The 23,485-nt window shown below is 43.8% G+C and overlaps 1 protein-coding gene across 1 annotated transcript in view; it reads left to right on the forward strand.

Moving 5' to 3' along the window:
- LOC120065401 (pleckstrin homology domain-containing family G member 4B-like) overlaps window positions 1-15,332 on the forward strand; it is a 73,976-nt gene extending 58,644 nt beyond the window's left edge. Inside the window, exons 18-24 of the mRNA XM_039016385.1 lie at window positions 3,049-3,219; window positions 4,050-4,227; window positions 9,176-9,292; window positions 9,559-9,834; window positions 12,421-12,635; window positions 14,739-14,789; window positions 14,983-15,332. Of these exons, the coding sequence (XP_038872313.1) occupies window positions 3,049-3,219; window positions 4,050-4,227; window positions 9,176-9,292; window positions 9,559-9,834; window positions 12,421-12,635; window positions 14,739-14,777 (996 nt within the window). The 3' untranslated portion in view covers window positions 14,778-14,789; window positions 14,983-15,332. The remainder of the gene's footprint in view (window positions 1-3,048; window positions 3,220-4,049; window positions 4,228-9,175; window positions 9,293-9,558; window positions 9,835-12,420; window positions 12,636-14,738; window positions 14,790-14,982) is intronic.
- Window positions 15,333-23,485: the final 8,153 nt, after the last annotated feature.

Raw genomic sequence — 23,485 nt, forward strand, 5'->3', positions numbered from 1 at the left:
ATAAATAATCATGGACACAAACCACTCCGCATATTGGTCTGATCCTTCTCGCCTCTCCTACTCGTCCGAGGAGGAGGATTACGACGACCGTTACAATAAGTGTCACGTTCTGACCTTAGTTCCTTTTTTATGTCTTTATTTTAGTTGGTCAGGGCGTGAGTTGGGGTGGGCATTCTATGTTGTTTTTCTATGTTTTGTTCTGTTGTTAGTTTTCTATGTGTTTGGCCTAGTATGGTTCTCAATCAGAGGCAGGTCAGTCGTTGTCTCTGATTGGGAGCCATATTTAGGTAGCCTGTTTTCTATTGTGTTTTGTGGGTGGTTGTTTCCTGTGTTAGTGTTTGCACCATACGGGACTGTTTCGGTTGTTTGTTTGTACTTTTGTTATTTTGTTCAGTGTTCTGTTGAGTTATTAAATATCTCATTATGGACACTTACCACGCTGCACATTGGTCCGATCCTTGCTACTCCTCCTCAGACGAAGAGGAAATCCGTTACAGAACCACCCACCAGAAAAGGACCAAGCAGCGTGGTAACCAGGAGCAGAGGGTTCTGGACTCCTGGACATGGGCGGAAATTTTGGACGGCAAAGGACCCTGGGCACAGCCGGGGGAGTATCGCCGTCCGAAAGAGGAGCTGGAGGCAGCTAGAGCGGAGCGGCGCCACTACGAGGAATTGGCGCGAGGTAACGGGCACGAGAGGCAGCCCCAGAATATGTTTTTGGGGGGCACACGGGTAGATTGGCGGACTCAGGTAGGAGACCTGAGTCAACTCCCCGTGCTTACCGTGGCGAGAGAGTGACTGGGCAGGCACCGTGTTATGCGGGGGAGCGCACGATGTCCCCAGTGCGCACACACAGCTCCTCGAATCGGCCGGGCTAGAGTGGGCATCGAGCCAGGAGGGATGATGCCGGCTCAGCGCATCTGGTCTCCAGTGCGTCTCCTCGGCCCGGGGTATACTGCACCAGCCCTACGCACAGTGTCTCCAGTTCGCCAGCACAGCCCAGTGCGGCCTGTTCCAACTCCCCGCACTTGCCGGGCTACAGGGGGGATCCAGCCAGGACGAGTGGTGCTAGCTCTGCGCTCGAGACCGCCAGTGCGCCTCCACGGTCCAGTGCATCCGGTGCCTCGGCCAAGGACAAGGCCTCCTGCATATCTCCCCAGCCTGGTGAGTTCTGTGTCTGTGCTAAGCAGTAACCCTCCTGCATGTCTCCCCAGCCTGGTGAGTCCTGTGCCTTCTCCCAGAGCCAGGCCTCCTGTGTGTCTCTCCACTCCTGTGGTGATCCATGGCAAGAAGCCTCCAGTGGTGATCCATGGCAAGAAGCCTCCAGTGGTGATCCATGGCAAGACGCCTCCAGTGGTGATCCATGGCAAGAAGCCTCCAGTGATGATCCATGGCATGAAGCCTCCAGTGGTGATCCATGGCAAGAAGCCTCCAGTGATGATCCATGGCAAGAAGCCTCCAGTGATAATCCATGGCAAGAAGCCTCCAGTGATGATCCATGGCAAGAAGCCTCCAGTGATAATCCATGGCATGAAGCCTCCGGTGATGATCCATGGCACGAAGCCTCTGTTGATGATCCATGGCACGAAGCCTCCAGTGATAATCCATGGCACGAAGCCTCCGGTGATGATCCATGGCACGAAGCCTCCGGTGATAATCCATGGCACGAAGCCTCCGGTGATGATCCATGGCACGAAGCCTCCGGTGATGATCCATTGCACGAAGCCTCCGGTGATGATCCATGGCACGAAGCCTCCGATGAGGATCCATGGCATGAGGCCTCCAACGAAGGACGTCAGTCCGGAGCCTCCAGCGACGCCCTCTAATCCAGAGCCTCTAGCGTCGCCCTCTAGTCCGGAGCCTCCAGAGTCGCCCTCTAGTCCGGAGCAGCCAGAGTCGCCCTCTAGTCCGGAGCAGCCAGAGTCGCCCTCTAGTCCGGAGCAGCCAGAGTCGCCCTCTAGTCCGGAGCAGCCAGAGTCGCCTTCTAGTCCGGAGCAGCCAGAGTCGCCCTCTAGTCCGGAGCAGCCAGAGTCGCCCTCTAGTCCGGAGCAGCCAGAGTCGCCCTCTAGTCCGGAGCAGCCAGAGTCGCCCTCTAGTCCGGAGCAGCCAGAGTCGCCCTCTAGTCCGGAGCAGCCAGAGTCGCCCTCTAGTCCGGAGCAGCCAGAGTCGCCCTCTTGTCCGGAGCAGCCAGAGTCTCCCTCTTGTCCGGAGCAGCCTGAGCCGCCCGTCAGTCAGGAGCTGCCCGTCACTCCGGCAGCGCCGGAGTCGCCTTTCACTCCCGCCTGTCCGGCATAGCCGGAGTCTCCCGCCTGTCCGGCACTGCCGGAGTCTCCCGTCTATTCGGGGCCCGCTGAAAGGGTCCCCAGTCCGAGGTCGGCGGCGAGGGTCGCCACACCAAAGGCGCCACATAAGTGGGCCAAGACTATGGTGGAGTGGGGTCCACATCCCGCACCGGAGCCGCCACCGCGGTGAAATGCCCACCCAGACCCTCCCCTATAGGTTCAAGTTTTGCGGCCGGAGTCCGCACCTTTGGGGGGGGGGGGGGGGTACTGTCACGTTCTGACCTTAGTTCCTTTTTTATGTCTTTATTTTAGTTGGTCAGGGCGTGAGTTGCGGTGGGCATTCTATGTTGTTTTTCTATGTTTTGTTCTGTTGTTAGTTTTCTATGTGTTTGGCCTAGTATGGTTCTCAATCAGAGGCAGGTGTCAGTCATTGTCTCTGATTGGGAGCCATATTTAGGTAACCTGTTTTCTATTGTGTTTTGTGGGTGGTTGTTTCCTGTGTTAGTGTTTGCACCGTACGGGACTGTTTCGGTTGTTTGTTTGTACTTTTGTTATTTTGTTCAGTGTTCTGTTGAGTTATTAAATATCTCATTATGGACACTTACAGCGCTGCACATTGGTCCGATCCGTGCTACTCCTCCTCAGACGAAGAGGAAATCCGTTACAATACAGTCAAATGTCAATGTACTAAAAAGGGTTCATCTTACCACAGATGCATCCTGACAGAATACAGCCTGCCCTCAATGTAATTTCTCTTCTCCTGTAGGTCAACTTGAAGGAGCAGGGGCAGCTGATTCGTCAGGACGAGATCCTGGTGTCCTTCAGAAAGAAAAAGTGTTTCCGCCACATCTTCCTCTTCCAGGACCTTGTCCTCTTCAGCAAGACTAAGAGGACCGACGTGGGCAACGACACTTATGTATATAAACAGTCATTCAAGGTATGCAGGTATACAAAACACAGCACAATATACCCCAATGTGAATCTTGAGCTAAAGCTACCTGTCACAGATCCCTCCGGAACTTTCATTACGCACACCTGTCCCCTATTCCCACTGATTGGTATTTGTATAAGTGTGCCCTTTGGTTTCCATTGGGCTGTCAATTATTGTTTCATTGTCCGTTGGTGTGTGTGAGTACCTGTGCTGTGTGTTTTGGCTGTCGTGCCATTGTGGATTGCGCAGATGATTACGCGTCTCGTCCCATCTGTAAATCATTGTGCGCATGTGTTATTTATTCGAGGTACTCCTCGCTCTTTTGTTTGGGTTTCAACCCTGTGTTTTGTATAGTGTTTGTTTGGTCTTCGTCCCCGTGCCTTTACACGGCACGCCGTAATTTGGGGTATAATAATAAAAAAATATTACGCATTCCTGCAGCTTTATAATAATTTATACCAGCGTGACACTATTTTCCTTGGAAATCATTGAAACACATGCTTACGTCATAAAAGGGCCATGTGGAGGCCTTGCGCCACATGAAAAGTATTATGTGAAATTTCCAATTTGAGCTACTGTAGCTACCCTCCAAAAGTTTCACTTCCAGGCCCACTCTATTGCGTGGAAAACTGTATATGATTCACTGTACGTTAACAAATACCCTGTTTGTAAATGGAGAAGGAAACCTGTCTGTCTAGGTTGATTACTTTCAAAATATACATACACTGTTATATCCACGTATAGTCCTTTATATGCCTTATAAAGGGTTTATGAACACTTCATAAGCCTTTTACAAGTTGTAGTTTGTTTAAAGACCATGTTTTCTGTTCTGACAGACCTCTGACATTGGGATGACCCACAATTCGGGGGACAGCGGGCTGTGCTTTGAGATCTGGTTCAGAAGGAGGAAGTCCCAGGACACTTACACCCTGCAGGCCGGGAACAGAGAGGTGAAGGTTGCCTGGACCAAAGACCTTGAGCGTATCCTCTGGGAGCAGGCTGTACACAACAGAGGTCAGAGTTACCCCTGAGATTAATCAGCCAATCAGATCTCTCGTGTCCTAAAATGATCTGGTCTGTATTTGAAAACATTACTAGCAGTCAAATCCTTGCTTGCTCTGTTCTTATTTCCTCAATTCCTCTCAAAGGGCATTAGAGGTGACGGTCCCATGGAAAGACTATGAATCGTCCCCTCCAATGCACTTTGAGAGGAATGGAAAACACAAGGACTGTGGAAGAAAGGATTTGCCAGCTTGGAAAGTTTTCAGATCCAGCCACAGAGGTTAACCTACTATATTTTCCCACACTACCACTGATCTGAAAAGAGTTGATGGAATAAAGCAATGACTATTAAACCAACACTTTCAACTGTAGTCATGTGGAACAGACAATGAAAATAAGCAATTTCAGATTACTGGTATCTGGTATACAGCCCTCATTACTTGGCAAGCAACCAATCAGATTGTAGGACTAAGTGGAAGAAGGGAGGGTCTTGACGGGAAGCTCTTGCACCAAAGATCTATAGTAAGCGCTGATATAATGTCCAAGACACACTGGTGGGATTGAGACTAGAACACAGCCATAGATTTGTTGGTTCTATGTTTGAGTTTTCTTATTGTGTTCCTCCCCTAGTAGGTCAATTACTTGCTTACTAAATCCTTGTTTTCGTCCCCTTTGGGACATAGGTAAGGCTATAATGAACTCCCTCTATTTCAGGGCTCTCCAACCCTGTTCCTGGAGAGCTACCCTCCTGTAGGTTTTCAATCCAAACCTCAGTTGTAACTAACCTGATTCAGTTTATTAACCAGCTAATTATTAGAATCAGAAAGTGGAAGGGGTAGAGTGTAGTGAACTTGTTTGTTTGCCCATTATTAAAGACCAAAATTGGCACAGTTTTATTTTACGTAAATACAAAAATATACCAGTTTTACTTGAGGACCAAAATGTAGAAATCGGCACCATACAGGTTGCAAAATAGTTAGGAAGAGATTTTCGATGTGCCGATTCTGTGGCAGATGGTTTATGAATTGATACGAAAAACAACTCTTGGTTAAAAGCATACTATTATACAAAATTCTTGCCACAAACAGAATGTTATGAATATAACTGCAGATTTTGCTACAAAGAGACAGAATCATTGGATCACTTGTTATTGCCCCTTTGTAGCTTGTTTCTGGTCACAGGTTCAAGAATGGCTGAAAAATCACAACATTTATCTAAAATGAACCCTACAAATAGCATTGTTGGGAGATTTGAAAAACCATAGTCAATCAATCAACAACAATACTTTTACTTTTAGAAAAATATGTATCTTTAACTTACAATCTGGAGATACTATGCGATTAGACAGGTTCAGGATTTATGTGAAGAATCACAGCACAGTTAAAAAATATATGGCACATGGAAATCATAAGAGGGCGGTTTACGGAGATAGGTGGGATGGACTGAGAGTATTTGAGGGGTGGGTTTACGGAGATAGGTGGGATGGACTGAGAGTATTTGAGGGGTGGGTTTACGGAGATAGGTGGGATGGACTGAGAGTTGCTGAGGGGTGGGTTTACGGAGATAGGTGGGATGGACTGAGAGTATTTGAGGGGTGGGTTTACGGAGATAGGTGGGATGGACTGAGAGTTGCTGAGGGGTGGGTTTACGGAGATAGGTGGAATGGACTGAGAGTATTTGAGGGGTGGGTTTACGGAGATAGGTGGGATGGACTGAGAGTTGCTGAGGGGTGGGTTTATGGAGATAGTTGGGATGGACTGAGAGTATTTGAGGGGTGGGTTTACGGAGATAGGTGGGATGGACTGAGAGTATTTGAGGGGTGGGTTTACGGAGATAGGTGGGATGGACTGAGAGTTGCTGAGGGGTGGGTTTACGGAGATAGGTGGGATGGACTGAGAGTTGCTGAGGGGTGGGTTTACAGAGATAGGTGGGATGGACTGAGAGTTGCTGAGGGGTGGGTTTACGGAGATAGGTGGGATGGACTGAGAGTATTTGAGGGGTGGGTTTATAGAGATAGGTGGGATGGACTGAGAGTAGCTGAGGGGTGGGTTTACGGAGATAGGTGGGATGGACTGAGAGTTGCTGAGGGGTGGGTTTACGGAGATAGGTGGGATGAACTGAGAGTAGCTGAGGGGTGGGTTTATGGAGATAGGTGGGATGAACTGAGAGTTGCTGAGGGGTGGGTTTACGGAGATAGGTGGGATGGACTGAGAGTTGCTGAGGGGTGGGTTTACGGAGATAGTTGGGATGGACTGAGAGTTGCTGAGGGGTGGGTTTATGGAGATAGGTGGGATGGACTGAGAGTTGCTGAGGGGTGGGTTTATGGAGATAGTTGGGATGGACTGAGAGTTGCTGAGGGGTGGGTTTACGGAGATAGGTGGGATGGACTGAGAGTTGCTGAGGGGTGGGTTTATGGAGATAGGTGGGATGGACTGAGAGTTGCTGAGGGGTGGGTTTACGGAGATAGGTGGGATGGACTGAGAGTATTTGAGGGGTGGGTTTACAGAGATAGGTGGGATGGACTGAGAGTTGCTGAGGGGTGGGCTTACGGAGATAGGTGGGATGGACTGAGAGTTGCTGAGGGGTGGGTATACAGAGATAGGTGGGATGGACTGAGAGTTGCTGAGGGGTGGGTTTACGGAGATAGGTGGGATGGACTGAGAGTATTTGAGGGGTGGGTTTATGGAGATAGGTGTGATGGACTGAGAGTAGCTGAGGGGTGGGTTTACGGAGATAGGTGGGATGGACTGAGAGTTGCTGAGGGGTGGGTTTACGGAGATAGGTGGGATGGACTGAGAGTATTTGAGGGGTGGGTTTACGGAGATAGGTGGGATGAACTGAGAGTTGCTGAGGGGTGGGTTTACGGAGATAGGTGGGATGGACTGAGAGTTGCTGAGGGGTGGGTTTACGGAGATAGTTGGGATGGACTGAGAGTTGCTGAGGGGTGGGTTTATGGAGATAGGTGGGATGGACTGAGAGTTGCTGAGGGGTGGGTTTATGGAGATAGTTGGGATGGACTGAGAATTGCTGAGGGGTGGGTTTACGGAGATAGGTGGGATGGACTGAGAGTTGCTGAGGGGTGGGTTTATGGAGATAGGTGGGATGGACTGAGAGTTGCTGAGGGGTGGGTTTATGGAGATAGTTGGGATGGACTGAGAGTTGCTGAGGAGTGGGTTTACGGAGATAGGTGGGATGGACTGAGAGTTGCTGAGGGGTGGGTTTATGGAGATAGTTGGGATGGACTGAGAGTTGTTGAGGGGTGGGTTTATGGAGATAGGTGGGATGGACTGAGAGATGCTGAGGGGTGGGTTTATGGAGATAGGTGGGATGGACTGAGAGTTGCTGAGGGGTGGGTTTATGGAGATAGCTGGGATGGACTGAGAGTTGCTGAGGAGTGGGTTTATGGAGATAGTTGGGATGGACTGAGAGTTGCTGAGGGGTGGGTTTATGGAGATAGGTGGGATGGACTGAGAGTTGCTGAGGGGTGGGTTTACGGAGATAGTTGGGATGGACTGAGAGTTGCTGAGGGGTGGGTTTACGGAGATAGTTGGGATGGACTGTGAGTTGCTGAGGGGTGGGTTTATGGAGATAGGTGGGATGGACTGAGAGTTGCTGAGGGGTGGGTTTATGGAGATAGTTGGGATGGACTGAGAGTTGCTGAGGGGTGGGTTTACGGAGATAGGTGGGATGGACTGAGAGTTGCTGAGGGGTGGGTTTATGGAGATAGGTGGGATGGACTAAGAGTTGCTGAGGGGTGGGTTTATGGAGATAGGTGGGATGGACTGAGAGTAGCTGAGGGGTGGGTTTACGGAGATCGGTGGGATGGACTGAGAGTTGCTGAGGGGTGGGTTTACGGAGATAGGTGGGATGGACTGAGTTGCTGAGGGGTGGGTTTATGGAGATAGTTGGGATGGACTGAGAGTTGCTGAGGGGTGGGTTTACGGAGATATGGTGGGAGGACTGAGAGTAGCTGAGGGGTGGGTTTACGGAGATAGTTGGGATGGACTGAGAGTTGCTGAGGGGTGGGTTTATGGAGATAGTTGGGATGGACTGAGAGTTGCTGAGGGGTGGGTTTATGGAGATAGGTGGGATGGACTGAGAGTTGCTGAGGGGTGGGTTTATGGAGATAGTTGGGATGGACTGAGAGTTGCTGAGGGGTGGGTTTACGGAGATAGGTGGGATGGACTGAGAGTTGCTGAGGGGTGGGTTTATGGAGATAGGTGGGATGGACTAAGAGTTGCTGAGGGGTGGGTTTACGGAGATAGGTGGGATGGACTGAGTTGCTGAGGGGTGGGTTTATGGAGATAGTTGGGATGGACTGAGAGTTGCTGAGGGGTGGGTTTACGGAGATATGGTGGGAGGACTGAGAGTAGCTGAGGGGTGGGTTTACGGAGATAGGTGGGATGGACTGAGAGTTGCTGAGGGGTGGGTTTACGGAGATAGTTGGGATGGACTGAGAGTTGCTGAGGGGTGGGTTTATGGAGATAGGTGGGATGGACTGAAAGTTGCTGAGGGGTGGGTTTAAAAGCTCATGTTCTATAATAGTTATGACTGAAAACACTATCTATAATGTATCAGTACTATCAAAGTATCAAATTACTTTATTCTTACTCTGTAACTACTGTAAAAAAAAAGCGCCATTTAAAATGTGTGTAGAATGTACATAAAATAAAATAAAAGTTGGGGGGAGGTGGTGTATGGGTTAATAATAATAATAATAATAATATTAGAATCAGGAGCGCTAGATTAGTGTTGGAATGAAAACCTATAGGATGGTAGCTCTCCAGGATCAGGGTTGGAATGAAAACATATAGGATGGTAGCTCTCCGGGATCAGGGTTGGCGAGCCCTGCAGTCTACTTATTTCTGTCTATGGTATTATATTGTGCCTCGCTCCATGAATGGTTGACCTGTGACAGTTTATCTAGGTAAATGTTATTATTGTGGTTGGTTTGTTCCAGAGATCCATATGCAGGAGAGGGTGTTCATGGGTATCGGGAACAAGCCCTTCATGGATATCCAGCCTAGCGACGCGGCCATCAATAACAGGGCAGTCAACTGTGCTCTGATGGGAAGAGGTACAAATCCATAGCAGACTATAGAGATTACATTAGGACAAATTTAATTCCATTGGAATTCAATTCATCCCATTACTTTTACGCATTCATTCATCAAATTCATCTAATATTGTAATTAGACTCTGAATGGATATTCAGATTAAGAATTTCACACCCTCATAGATGTTTTTGCCCAATCCTAGTTGTTCCTACTTTGGCAATTCTCTAGTTGTCTCAATCCCGTCCTCTCCCATCTCATACAATTTGATCTCATCTGGCCCTCCCAGAATCCAAGGCGTTGGCCTCCTCAGGGACGTCTGGCTTGCAGGGCAGGTTTCCTGTGCTGCGGCCAAACTCCTTTGGCTCTGGGAGCTGTTTATCAACCTCCGGCAGCCACTCCTCTTCCTCCTCGGGGAGAGGGTCCCTGGCCTCCCCGACGGGGGGGTACCTGTGCGGCCCGAAGCTGAGGGGGGTTGCTGGGGGTCAAGGGGGGTATTCGGAGCGCCCTGGCGTCCTGGAGGAGAATGACATGGACCAGGAGAGCGGGAGTCAGAATCTACTGAGTGAGTGGTTTTAATAAGGAAGGTAGCATGTTTGAAATGTAAAGCATGTTCATTTGAGGGATATTGACTTGTATTGGTCTTTCGATGGAAATGCTTAAGTTATCATTTGGTGACACCAACCAGGTAAAGAAAACCAAAGCATGAATGGTTGTCTTTCCTTGTCCAAATCCTGCTTAAAGAGTAAGGAAACAAATGTAATTTTGTAATTTGGGTGAACTATCACTTTAAGTCTCATGTGTCAGACTCTCTTCCTCGCATTAAGCTGAGGCATCTGATGTCAACAGCGCAATATTTCTCTTAAAACAGTGCAGAGGTGGAAGATGGCTGTAGATGGCTAGGTAACTGCTGTTTGACTTCACATGAAACTAAACTGCAGTTTTTAATCCTAGTGCTAAACTTGTGCATAGCAGCTAATTGCTATATGTTTGTAGAATGATAAGTCTAATATCGACTGAGGGGAATGAAGCTACAGCAGTGTCATAACTCTCCTGTGACGATCTGAAGGATCATGTTACAGTGGGTCCGCTACAGTGTGCTCTCTCTCGTAGAGGGGGAATGTCATGACTCTCCTGTGACGATCTGAAGGATCATGTTACAGTGGGTCCGCTCTACAGCGTGCTCTCTCTCGTAGAGGGGGAGAGCGGGAAGTCAGCTGTTTTATGTCATAAAATATGCTGCCCCTACGCTCTATAGTGTTCGAGATTGGAATGTAAACTGTGGAACACAGAGAGACCCTTGGAAATCAAAAGTTTGAATAATTAAACAATATTTCTATGTTTGAGAATGTGGGAGTGGTCTGTGGACACTTAAAGGACAGTCATGACGAGTGTGTTTTATTTGGTGATCTCACGAAGGACGGGAAACACACATTACTGTGTCTTTGGTTGAGTACACTTCTTAATTATGGGGTTTACATCTAAATATTGTGAAACTTATGTGATTAAACATGAAACTATTTGTGAAAAGATGTAATGTGATGTTAACGTTCTAAATGAGAAATTACGTGTTTTCATATAAAGTTAACCAAATCAGGGGCCACGTGGGCATTGACATTACGTCGGCGTCATGGACCGCCCTTTCCTCAGAAGTGTATAAAACCTGCTCCTGACAAAATTTACATCAGACCAGAAAATATGGAGCTGACGCTACATGTTGAAATGGTTAAGACCTATAACTCTATAGGCCACGGAGACCAGACAGCGTGTAGCGTTGGCTACACGGCTGGAAATGGTTAAACTCTGAGACTATCAATCACTACAGAATAAGAGTAAATCCTAGACGTAGTATTACTAGTCTGCAGCTGGAAATTACGTAAATCTAGTATGAGAATACCGACAACCGCGGAAGTATCTATTCTATGCAACGACCATCTGTCCGCCTGGCGTATCCATTACAACAGACACTATCCAGAGCCGCGGAGAAAGCTACAACCAAGAAATACATTGTGACTTCTGGGGAAGTTAACTAGAGACTCTCTGATGAATTGAATCTCCAGCAGACGGACCGGCGATTCCAACAGAGAAGACAACAACGACATACGGGCGTAAATATATACATTGCAATTATTTTCGAGTGAGAGGCCGTTCATGTGCAAAGGATTAGCATTTCAATTAATATAATAATCAACTGTGTGTAGTGAATACATTTTGTCTCTCCCACTCTTTCGCTGTCTCCACCCCTTTCCATTGTCTACCAAGCCGTCATCCCGGTTTAGCCCACTACGGACTTATCAATGCATTGAGTTAGCAACCAATAACTATGTTTGTTTATGTATTTCTGTGATAATTTAATTAGTTAGTAAATAAATAATTAAGCCAATTTGTATATCGTTGATTCATCATTTAGGCTAGGGTTCGTGCAGATATCCAAGGGTTTGCGATGTTCAGTAATGAGAACTGATGAGGTAATAATGGTACATTAATAGAAGACTAATTGATCAGATATGAAAATATCTGAAGTCGATTTTGGAAATAGAGAATATATTAAAAGAATTCAGTGGTGCCCAGACTTCCTAGTTAATTAAAGTTTACATGATTAGTTTAATCACATAATAATAATTACACAGAGAATTGTATTTGATAATACAACAGTCTTCACATTAATGAAAAGTCACAAACACGACAGCAGCAAAAGGTTGTCATGGCTGTAGTCAATTGCTTGTTGCTTGTTTTCGCCTTTTTCAAAATAGCATTTTAGTGTTTAAATTGTGAAGAAATGTATTAAATTAGCTTTAACTTGATCAAAATTAATTGGAAGGGGGGTGTGGTCTGTCTGTTTTACTGTCTGGCTACTGTGGATGCCTCAACACAGACCAAATCTGGTCAAATTGGCTTTTGCCAGACAGGCAATAAATTCCATGTGTGCTTTATTATTAACATGAGAGGGGATCTATGTTCTACTATATGACGTAACTAAAGACAGAGAACTGCCAGGCACAAAGCGGATCAGTTTATTCTTTTAAATCAGAATGAATAAGCACTCCTACTCTGAGATGGTTTATGAATATCGACCCTGGTGTATACAGCCCCTCAATCCTTTCAGATTAGAATGTGGACAATAGTCTTCAAGTTTCCCTTCCTTTTCCAGTGGACAGCTCCGAGTCTTCGGGAGAGAGCGTGAGCGGCTTCAGCAGCTCTGCCTCCTCTGTGTGCGCCTCCATCGTCAGCCTGAAGGAGCCTCTAGCCTGTAGACCTGAAGACAACGACCTCCACAAGGCTAAGAGTCCCATCTGGTCTACAGTAAAATCCACCTCACCCTCGCTCCCACCCAAACCACCTGGCCTGACTAAGGAGCCTCCCAAAGTGTGTGTTGAGACTAACCATGAGCTGTTAATTTTCCCATGAATATCATGCTATTAGGCTAAGTCATATGTTCACTTAAACCTCTAACGAGTCACAAACCCGGATCCGGGATCCCCCCCATCAAAAAAGCTGACTAGCATAGCCTAGCCTAAAGCCACAGGGATATCATATAATAAAATGTTCATGAAATCACAAGTCCAAGACACCAAATGAAAGATACACATCTTGTGAATCCAGCCATCATTTCTGATTTTTAAAATGTTTTACAGGGAAGACACAATATGTATTTCTATTAGCTAACCACCATAGCAAAAGACACAACTTTTTTTTCCACCATTTTTTTCCTGCATAGGTAGCTATCACAAATTCGACCAAATAAAGATATAAATAGTCACTAACCAAGAAACAACTTCATCAGATGACAGTCTGATAACATATTTATTTTATAGCATATGTTTTGTTCGAAAAATGTGCATATTTCAGGTATAAATCATAGTTTTACATTGCAGCCACCATCACAACTCTCACCAAAGCAACTAGAATAACTACAGAGAGCAACGTGAATTACCTAAATACTCATCATAAAACATTTATGAAAAATACACAGCGTACAGCAAATGAAAGACAAAGATCTTGTGAATCCAGCCAATATTTCAGATTCTTTAAGTGTTTTACAGCGAAAACATAATTTAGCATTATATTAGCTTACTACAATAGCCAACCACACAGCAGCATTGATTCATGCACGTTAGCGATAGCGAATAAACCAGCAAAAGATATTAAGTTTTTCACTAACCTTCTCAAAACTTCATCAGATGACAGTCCTATAACATCATATTACACAATACATATATTGTTTGTTCGAAAATGTGCATATTTAGCGGCACAAATCGTGGTTATACAATGAGAATAGTAGCCAAGCTGCCAACAAAATGTCGGGAGAAATCTTGGGAGAGGCACCTAATCTAATCAATAACTAATCATAAACTTGACTAAAAAATACAGGTTGGACAGCAAATGAAAGATACATTAGTTCTTAATGCAACCGCTGTGTTAGATTTTTAAAATTAACGTTACTACGACATACAGCGTGCGTTAAAGCGAGACCGCACCGAAATTAATGGCGGAATAGTAGTTTTACATTTTTCAACAGAACAACGAATTAACATCATAAATAGTTCTTACTTTTTGATGAGCTTCCATCAGAATCTTGTGCAAGTGGTCCTTTGTCCAGAATCATCGTTGCTCGGTTGTAGATTGACGTCTTCAACTTAGGAATTAGCAGCAAACATTAGCTATGTGGCCCAGACGTGTCCAACTCTTCATAACGCAGCACAAAGAAATATCCGAAAATCGCAATATACTGATATAAACTGATATAACTCCGTTTAAAATAACTACATTATGATGTCTTTAACACCTATATCGAATAAAATCAGAGCCGGATATATCTAAGGCCTATAACGAGAGCTTTTCAGAATGCCATCCTGAGGTCTGTCTTGCGCCATGACGAACGTTGAAAAGAGTGCACCCCACGTTCCAAGACCCTTTATATGGCCTCAGATCTGCCTAGCAACACCATTCCAATTCTCACTGCTTACTGACATCTAGGGGAAATCGTATGCAGTGCATGTCGACTCATAGATTACATGCAAATTAATAAACTGACCCTGGAACAGAGTGCCCGATTTCAGATTTCTCACTTCCTGACAGGAAGTTAGCTGCAACTTGAGTTCTGTTTTACTCACAGATATAATTCAAACGGTTTTAGAAACTAGAGAGTGTTTTCTATCCAATAGTAATAATAATATGCATATTGTACGAGCAAGAATTGAGTACGAGGCAGTTTAATTTGGGAACGAATTTTTACAAAGTGAAAACAGCGCCCCCATATTGACAAGAAGTTATTAACCATGCATTGATGTTGTGCACCGGACACCAGGTCCGCCTTTCCTCCTGTGTCTCCCCTCTTCATCTCTATCCCCAACTACATCTGTACAGTTTAAATAAAGCATTAAAAAAAAGTTGACCTTTAAAAAAAAAGAATCATGCTGTGATGTCAATGGGAGGCATTAACTGATGTTCTGGTAATTTTCCCCACAGGTTCAAAATGCAGTCATTGGGAAGTCAACTGAGGTTTGAGCTCTGAGTTTGGTAAGTTTGTCTGTAACGATGACATCACTCTGCACCATCTACAGTTGGCCTGTATATATGTCTGGCTATTTTCTAATATGATTTTATGTATGTTTGTGTTGCATGTAACTATTTTACACATGGATGTTATTTGTTTTCAGTCATTTTCCATAGGTTATCAAATTCAATCTTATTTGTGTATCTTTTTTCACAGATTTGGAATTATCCAGAACAGAAGGAAAGCATGAACTGTGTTACTGTATAAAGAGGAGTGTTATATGACTCTGTTATATGACAGTTACTGCACTCTACTTGTACCATTCTGTTTTTTTGTTTTGTTTTTATTTAACCTTTATTTAACTAGGCAAGTCAGTTAAGAACAAATTCTTATTTACATTGATTTACAAGGATTTTATCATTTCCCATTAACATGAAGTTTTATATTTTGTAAAAAAAAAAGAAGCATTTCTGTCATATTCAGTTTGTTTCTGATGTCAAGACTTTTACCCATGATCATGTTGTTGTGTGCCTTATTGGACCATTCAATATGTAGTAAATATTCTTACCACAGAACCTGTGTTGGTGTGCATTACTTGTACTTATGCTATGTTTGCATTAAATGTATTATTACATCTTTAAGGACCAGAAAGTCTGGATTACCAAAGTGTTTAGTATGTAAGTGTTTGGAAGTGACTCCCAAATAATCTGTCAATGTTAAGTCAACATAAACCAGTCTGTGGGTCTCCTCAAAATGTCTTTCATATGAAGTTCAAAAAATGTCTTTCATATGAAGTTCAAAAATGATCTCCAAAAATAATCTCTTTCATACTGTAAGGTCTGATGACTTGCATGTATCACAGAGGAACAGGGAGGTTGTCTTCTATGGCTGTGGGTTTTGGCATAGATATGGAAATATAGCACACGTTCTATCCTGGCAAATGGCGTCTTCAGTTATACCATCGGGCAGCACCATCAGAGAGTAAGAAGCGAAGCAATAGGGTTCTGTCCATGTCCATGTTAAGCAGATCATTCATTATTAAGCAAGTAAGGAGTTTTTGTATGGGAGGCAATGAGAGAGTGTTGAATATAGTCAAGATAATAATGTATTGCTGTTATGATACCTGACGCTTATTTGATCTAATAGAAGTTTTGTAATGCTTAGGTTGTTACGAGTGTACTGATATAAGTGTGATGCACATGACATCCCAGCAGCTTTGAGAAAAAAATGCTTTATATCGGAGTTCGAAATTAGAGACGGTCTATGCATATTCATAGCATCTCACTTTCCACTGATTACAGGCGGTTGACGTCAACGCCCCTCATCGAATATTCAAAAAAGTATTAAAATAACTAAATGTGTCCACCAATCCAAAGAGAGGAATAGGCAGGAGCTTGACAGCTTGCTGTTCCGCTATGTGGACAACAAATCCCGTTGTTAGGGCGGAGACACAAGCTTCTCATCATAAAATCCAGTATCTCTGCCGCCATTGAGAGCTTTTCATCATTTTAAAGTAGTAAATGTTTTCTTCTTCTACTTTTACGAGTGTATTGGTATTTTGTAAATAAACTGGAAATGTGCATACCTAGTCTGCTGGAGTGTGTATAGTCTGAACAGGTATCTAGCTAAGGTTGGTGATTTACTGCCATCTGCAGTTATGGAATGTTTGCTCAGGGTTTAATTGAATTGGATGACCCCTCCTGGATGGAATTTTGTGATCCTTTCTTAACCCATAGTACGTTCCACCCAGGTGATGACACTATCCATGCTAAAATGGGCGCTATCTATCCAGAGCCCTCTTTCTCTATGGTTTAGGGAGAATTTATGAGGAGATGGCTGCTGTTTTATGTGCTCCTAACCAATTGTGCTATTGTGTGTGTTTTTTCACGTTATTTGTAACTTATTTTGTACATAATGTTTCTGCCACCGTCTCTATCTCAGACTGGCATTCTAGGCAGAGTCCCTCTGTCCAGTGTCTGTGTTCTTTTGCCCATCTTAATATTTTATTATTATTGGCCAGTCTGAGATATGGCTTTTTCTTTGCAACTCTGCCTAGAAGGCCAGCATCCCAGATTCGCCTCTTCACTGTTTACGTTGAGACTGGTGTTTTGCGGGTACTATTTGATGAAGCTGCCAGGTGAGGCATCTGTTTCTCAAACTAGACACTCGATTGTATTTGACCTCTTGCTCAGTTGTGCACCGGGGCCTCCCACTCCACTTTCTATTCAGGTTAGAGCCAGTACAGCATTGTACAAGATCCACAGTTTCTTGGCAATTTCTCGCATGCAATAGCCTTCATTTCTCAGATCAAGAATAGACTGATGAGATTCAGAAGAAAGTACTTTGTTTCTGGGCATTTTGAGCCTGTGTCACGGCCGTCGTCGAAAGGAGACCAAGGTGCAGCGTGGTGAGCGTACATTTTACTTTTATTAGAATGTCGCCAAGAAAACAACAAACGAAGAAACAACCGTGAAGCTTACAGGGCTATAGTGCCACTAACAAAGATAACTACCCACAATCCCAAAAGGAAAAAAGGCTGCCAAAGTATGATTCCCAATCAGAGACAACGATAGACAGCTGTCCCTGACTAAGAACCATACCCGGCCAAAACATAGAAATATAAATCGTAGAAATAAAGAACATAGAATGCCCACCCAAATCACACCCTGACCGATTACAGGGCGTGACAGCCTGTAATCGAACCCATAAATGCTGATGCTCCAGATACTCCACTAGTCTAAAGAAGGCCAGTTTTATTGCTTCTTTAACCAGGACAACAGTTTTCATAATTGTTTTTGGTTTTTTGCTCCGTTGCACCCTAGTATTTTTATTTTAAAAAATTATTTTACCTTTATTTAACTAGGCAAGTCGGTTAAGAACAAATTCTTATTTTCAATGATGGCCTAGGAACAGTGGGTTAACTGCCTTGTTCAGGGGCAGAATGACAGATTTTTACCTTGTCAGCTTGGGAATGCGATCTTGCAACCTTTCGGTTACTTGTCCAATGCTCTCTACTTGCACATTCATCTTCTGCACATCTATCACTCCAGTGTTTAATTGCTCAATTGTAATTATTTCGCCACTATGGCCTATTTATTGCCTTACCTCCCTAATCTTACTCCCTAATCTTACTCCCTAATCTTACTTCACTATATATAGACTTTTTCTATTGTGTTATTGACTGTACGTTTGTTTTTTCCACGTGTAACTCTGTGTTGTTTGTGTCGCACTGCTTTGCTTTATCTTATCCAGGTCACAGTTGTAAATGAGAACTTGTTCTCAACTGGCCTACCTGGTTAAATAAAGGTGAAATATAGACAGTGGGGAGAACAAGTATTTGACACACTGCCAATTTTGCAGGTTTTCCTACTTACAAAGCATGTAGAGGTCTGTCATTTTTATCATAGGTACACTTCAACTGTGAGAGACGGACTCTAAAACAAAAATCCAGAAAATCACACTGTATGATTTTTAAGTAATTCATTTCCATTTTATTGCATGACATAAGTATTTGATACATCAGAAAAGCAGAACTTAATATTTGGTACGGAAACCTTTGTTTGCAATTACAGAGATCATACGTTTCCTGTAGTTCTTGACCAGGTTTGCACACACTGCAGCAGGGATTTTGGCCCACTCCTCCATACAGACCTTCTCCAGATCCTTCAGGTTTCGGGGCTGTCGCTGGGCAATACGGACTTTCAGCTCCCTCCAAAGATTTTCTATTGGGTTCAGGTCTGGAGACTGGCTAGGCCACTCCAGGACCTTGAGATGCTTCTTACGGAGCCACTCCTTAGTTGCCCTGGCTGTGTGTTTCGGGTCATTGTCATGCTGGAAGACCCAGCCACGACCCATCTTCAATGCGCTTACTGAGGGAAGGAGGTTGTTGGCCAAGATCTCGCGATACATGGCCCCATCCATCCTCCCCTCAATACGGTGCAGTCGTCCTGTCCCCTTTGCAGAAAAGCATCCCCAAAGAATGATGTTTCCACCTCCATGCTTCACGGTTGGGATGGTGTTCTTGGGGTTGTACTCATCCTTCTTCTTCCTCCAAACACGGCGAGTGGAGTTTAGACCAAAAAGCTCTATTTTTGTCTCATCAGACCACATGACCTTCTCCCATTCCTCCTCTGGATCATCCAGATGGTCATTGGCAAACTTCAGACGGGCCTGGACATGCGCTGGCTTGAGCAGGGGGACCTTGCGTGCGCTGCAGGATTTTAATCCATGACGGTGGAGTGTGTTACTAATGGTTTTCTTTGAGACTGTGGTCACAGCTCTCTTCAGGTCATTGACCAGGTCCTGCCGTGTAGTTCTGTGCTGATCCCTCACCTTCCTCATGATCATTGATGCCCCACGAGGTGAGATCTTGCATGGAGCCCCAGACCGAGGGTGATTGACCGTCATCTTGAACTTCTTCCATTTTCTAATAATTGCGCCAACAGTTGTTGCCTTCTCACCAAGCTGCTTGCCTATTGTCCTGTAGCCCATCCCAGCCTTGTGCAGGTCTACAATTTTATCCCTGATGTCCTTACACAGCTCTCTGGTCTTGGCCATTGTGGAGAGGTTGGAGTCTGTTTGATTGAGTGTGTGGACAGGTGTCTTTTATACAGGTGCAGTTAATACAGGTAATGAGTGGAGAACAGGAGGGCTTCTTAAAGAAAAACTAACAGGTCTGTGAGAGACGGAATTCTTACTGGTTGGTAGGTGATCAAATACTTATGTCATGCAATGAAATACAAATTAATTACTTAAAAATCATACAATGTGATTTTCTGGATTTTTGTTTTAGATTCCGTCTCTCACAGTTGAAGTGTACCTATGATAAAAATTACAGACCTCTACATGCTTTGTAAGTAGGAAAACCTGCAAATCGTCAGTGTATCAAATACTTGTCCTCCCCACTATATATATATATATATATATATATATATATTTTTTTTTTTTTAAACATGGTTTATGAACTGGTACAAAAAACTACACTTGATTCAACACTTTTAATTAAAATGATCATATAACATTCTTGTGATCAACAGAATGCTATATATATGGGGCATACAACAATCTCAGCTCTGTAGATTTTGTTGCGAAGAGACAGAATCAATAGATCATTTATTCTGGTATTTCCCCTATGTAGCTTGTCTCTTGTCACAGGTTCAAGAATGGTTAAAAAATCATGCACCTAAAATTAACTTTACAAATATCAGTGTTGGGCTATTTGGAAAGCCATAGCCAGTCAATAAATAATATAATAATTCTCATAGGAAAGGTTTTCATCTTTAGCTCACAATCTGTGGATAATATACGATTAGAAAGGTCATTTTTTTTTGTAAAACATCACAGCACAATTGAAAAATGTATGGCACACAGAAACCAAACGAGGGTGGTCTATGGTGATAGGTGGGATGGGCTGAGAGTGGCTGAGGGTTGATTTTAAAGAGCTTATGTTTTTTTATGTATTATTGTTATGTGACTGCTTTATATGAAAGTACCATGTATGTAAAATGTATATGTAAAATGTATGTATATGTAGCAAAAAAGCTGTAAAAAAACAAAGATATTTATCCTCCGAAAAAGTAGGGTTTTAAAAAAAAAATGTTTTTTTTTAAAGTTACCTTCGCTTTCTTGGGCATAGGGACTGTGGTGGTCTGTTTGAAACATATAGGTATTACAGACTCGGTCAGGGAGAGATTGAAAATGTCAGTGAAGACACTTGCCAGTTGGTCTTCCCATGCTTTGAGTACACGTCCTGGTAATCCGTCTGGCTTTGTGAATATTGACCTGTTTTAACCTGTCTGGCAACGGGGTTCCGTTAGCGGAACTCCTCCCACATTCCACTGAAAAGGCAGAGCGCGAAATTCAAAAAATATTTTTGAGAAATATTTAACTTTCACACATTAACAAGTCCAATACAGCAAATGAAAGATACACATCTTGTGAATCCAGTCAACATGTCCGATTTTTAAAATGTTTTACAGTGAAAACACCACATATATTTATGTTAGCTCACCACCAAATACAAAAAAGGACAGACATTTTTCACAGCACAGGTAGCATGCACAAAGCCAACCTAACTAACCAAGAACCAACCAAACTAACCAAGAAACAACTTCATCAGATGACAGTCTTATAACATGTTATACAATAAATCTATGTTTTGTTCGAAAAATGTGCATATTTGAGGTATAAATCAGTTTTACATTGCAGCTACCATCACAGCTACCGTCAGAAATAGCACTGAAGCAGCCAGAGTAATTACAGACACCAACGTCAAATACCTAAATACTCATCATAAAACATTTCTGAAAAATCGATGGTGTACAGCAAATTAAAGACAAACATCTTGTGAATCCAGCCAATATTTCCGATTTTTTAAGTGTTTTACAGCGAAAACACAATATAGCATTATATTAGCTTACTACAAAAGCCTACCACACTACCGCATTCATTCATCAAGGCACGTTAGCGATAGCAATAGGCACGTTAGCGATAGGGAATAAACCAGCAAAAGATATTAATTTTCACTAACCTTCATAAACCTTCATCAGATGACAGTCCTATAACATCAGGTTATACATACACTTATGTTTTGTTCGAAAATGTGCATATTTAGAGCTGAAATCAGTGGTTATACATTGTGCTAACGTAGCATCTTTTTCCCAGAATGTGCGGATATTTTTATGACACTCAACTATTCTGACCAAATAACTATTCATAAACGTTACTAGAAAATACATGTTGTATAGGAAATGATAGATACACTAGTTCTTAATGCAATCGCCATGTTAGAATTCTAAAAATAACTTCATTACGACATCCAGCTTAGTTATAGCGAGAGCGTGCCCAAAATCTGGGCGCAAACTACTAGTACAACATGTTCGACAGATATATGAAATAGCATCATAAAATGGGTCCTACTTTTGATGATCTTCCATCAGAATGTTGTACAAGGGGTCCTTTGTCCAGAACAATCGTTGTTTAGTTTTACAATGTCCTCTTCTCCAGTCAATTAGCACGGAAAGCTAGCAAAGTAGCGTAAAGCTCTCCTTCCTGAACAAAGGCACACAACGCAACACGCCTAACGTCCTGAATAAATTTCAATAATCTAATAAAACTATATTGAAAAAACATACTTTACGATGATATTGTCACATTTATCAAATAAAATCAAAGCCGGAGATATTAGTCGTCTATAACGACAGCCTTTCAGAAGGCAATACCAGGTCCCTTCGCGCACTCCAGAAAACAGGAAACTGGTGACACGTCATACAAAGAGCTTTTATTCGACCCCAGATCAAGTTATACACTCCATTTCTTCTCTCACTGCCTGTCGACATCTAGTGGAAGACGTATGAAGTGCATGTATACTAATAAATATCAAGGACATTTATAGGCAGGCCCTAGAACAGAGCCTCGATTTCAGATTTTCCACTTCCTGTCAGGAAGTTTGCTGCAAAATGAGTTCTGTTTTACTCACAGATATAATTCAAACGGTTTTAGAAACTAGAGAGTGTTTTCTATCCAATAGTAATAATAATATGCATATTGTACGAGCAAGAATTGAGTACGAGGCCGTTTAAATTGGGCACGATTTTCCCCCAAAATGAAAACAGCGCCCTCTGTCCTCAACAGGTTAAGGTCTTGCTCACACCGGCTACGGAGAGCGTGATCACACAGTCGTCCGGAACAGCTTGTGCTCTCATGCATGCTTCAGTGTTTTTTGCCTCGAAGTGAGCATAAAAGGCATTTAGCTCGTCTGGTAGGCTCTCACCACTGGGCAGCTCGCGGCTGGGTTTCCCTTTGTAGTCCGTAATAGTTTTCAAGCCCTGCCACATCCGACGAGTGTCAGAGCTGGTGTATTGGATTCAATCTTAGTCCTGTAGTGACGCTTTGCCTGTGGGTATAGCGGGATTTCTTATAAGTGTCCTGCTCCTTGAAAGCGGCAGCTCTAGCCTTTAGTTCGGTGCAGATGTTGGCTGTAAATCATGGCTTCTGGTTTGGAAATGTACATATGGTCACTGTGGGAATGACATTGTCGATGCACTTATTGATGAAGCCGGTGACTGAGGTGGTGTACTCCCCAATGTCATTGGATGAATCCCGGAACATATTGCAATCTGTGCTAGTAAAACAGTCCTGTAGCGTAGCATCCGCGTCATCGAACCACTTCCATATTGAGCGTGCCACTGGTACTTCCTGCTTTAGTTTTTGCTTGTAAGCAGGAATCAGGAGGATAGAATTATGGTCAGATTTGCCAAATGGAGGGCGAGGGAGAGCTTTGTATGCATCTCTATGTGTGGAGTAAAGGTGGTCTAGAGTTATTTTTCCCTCTGGTTGCACTTGCTGGTAGAAATTAGGTAAAACGGATTTAAGTTTGCCTGCATTAAAGTCCCCGGCCACTAGGAGCGCCGCATCTGGATGAGCATTTTCTTGCTTGGTTACAGCTCGTTGAGTTGTGCCAGCATCGGTTTGTGGTGGTAAATAGACGGCTACGATAATATAGATGAAAATTATCTTGGGAAATACTGTGGTCTACAGCTTATCATGAGATACTCCACCTCAGGCAGGCAAAACCTTGAGATTTCCTTAATAGTAGATTTCGCGCACCAGCTGCTATTGACAAATAAACACAGACCACCACCACTCGTCTTATCAGACGTAACTGCTCTGTCCTGACGAAACACGGAGAAGCCAGCCAGCTCTATATTATCTGCGTCGT

Source organism: Salvelinus namaycush, chromosome 20, assembly GCF_016432855.1.
Source record: "Salvelinus namaycush isolate Seneca chromosome 20, SaNama_1.0, whole genome shotgun sequence".
Lineage (NCBI taxonomy): Eukaryota > Metazoa > Chordata > Actinopteri > Salmoniformes > Salmonidae > Salvelinus > Salvelinus namaycush.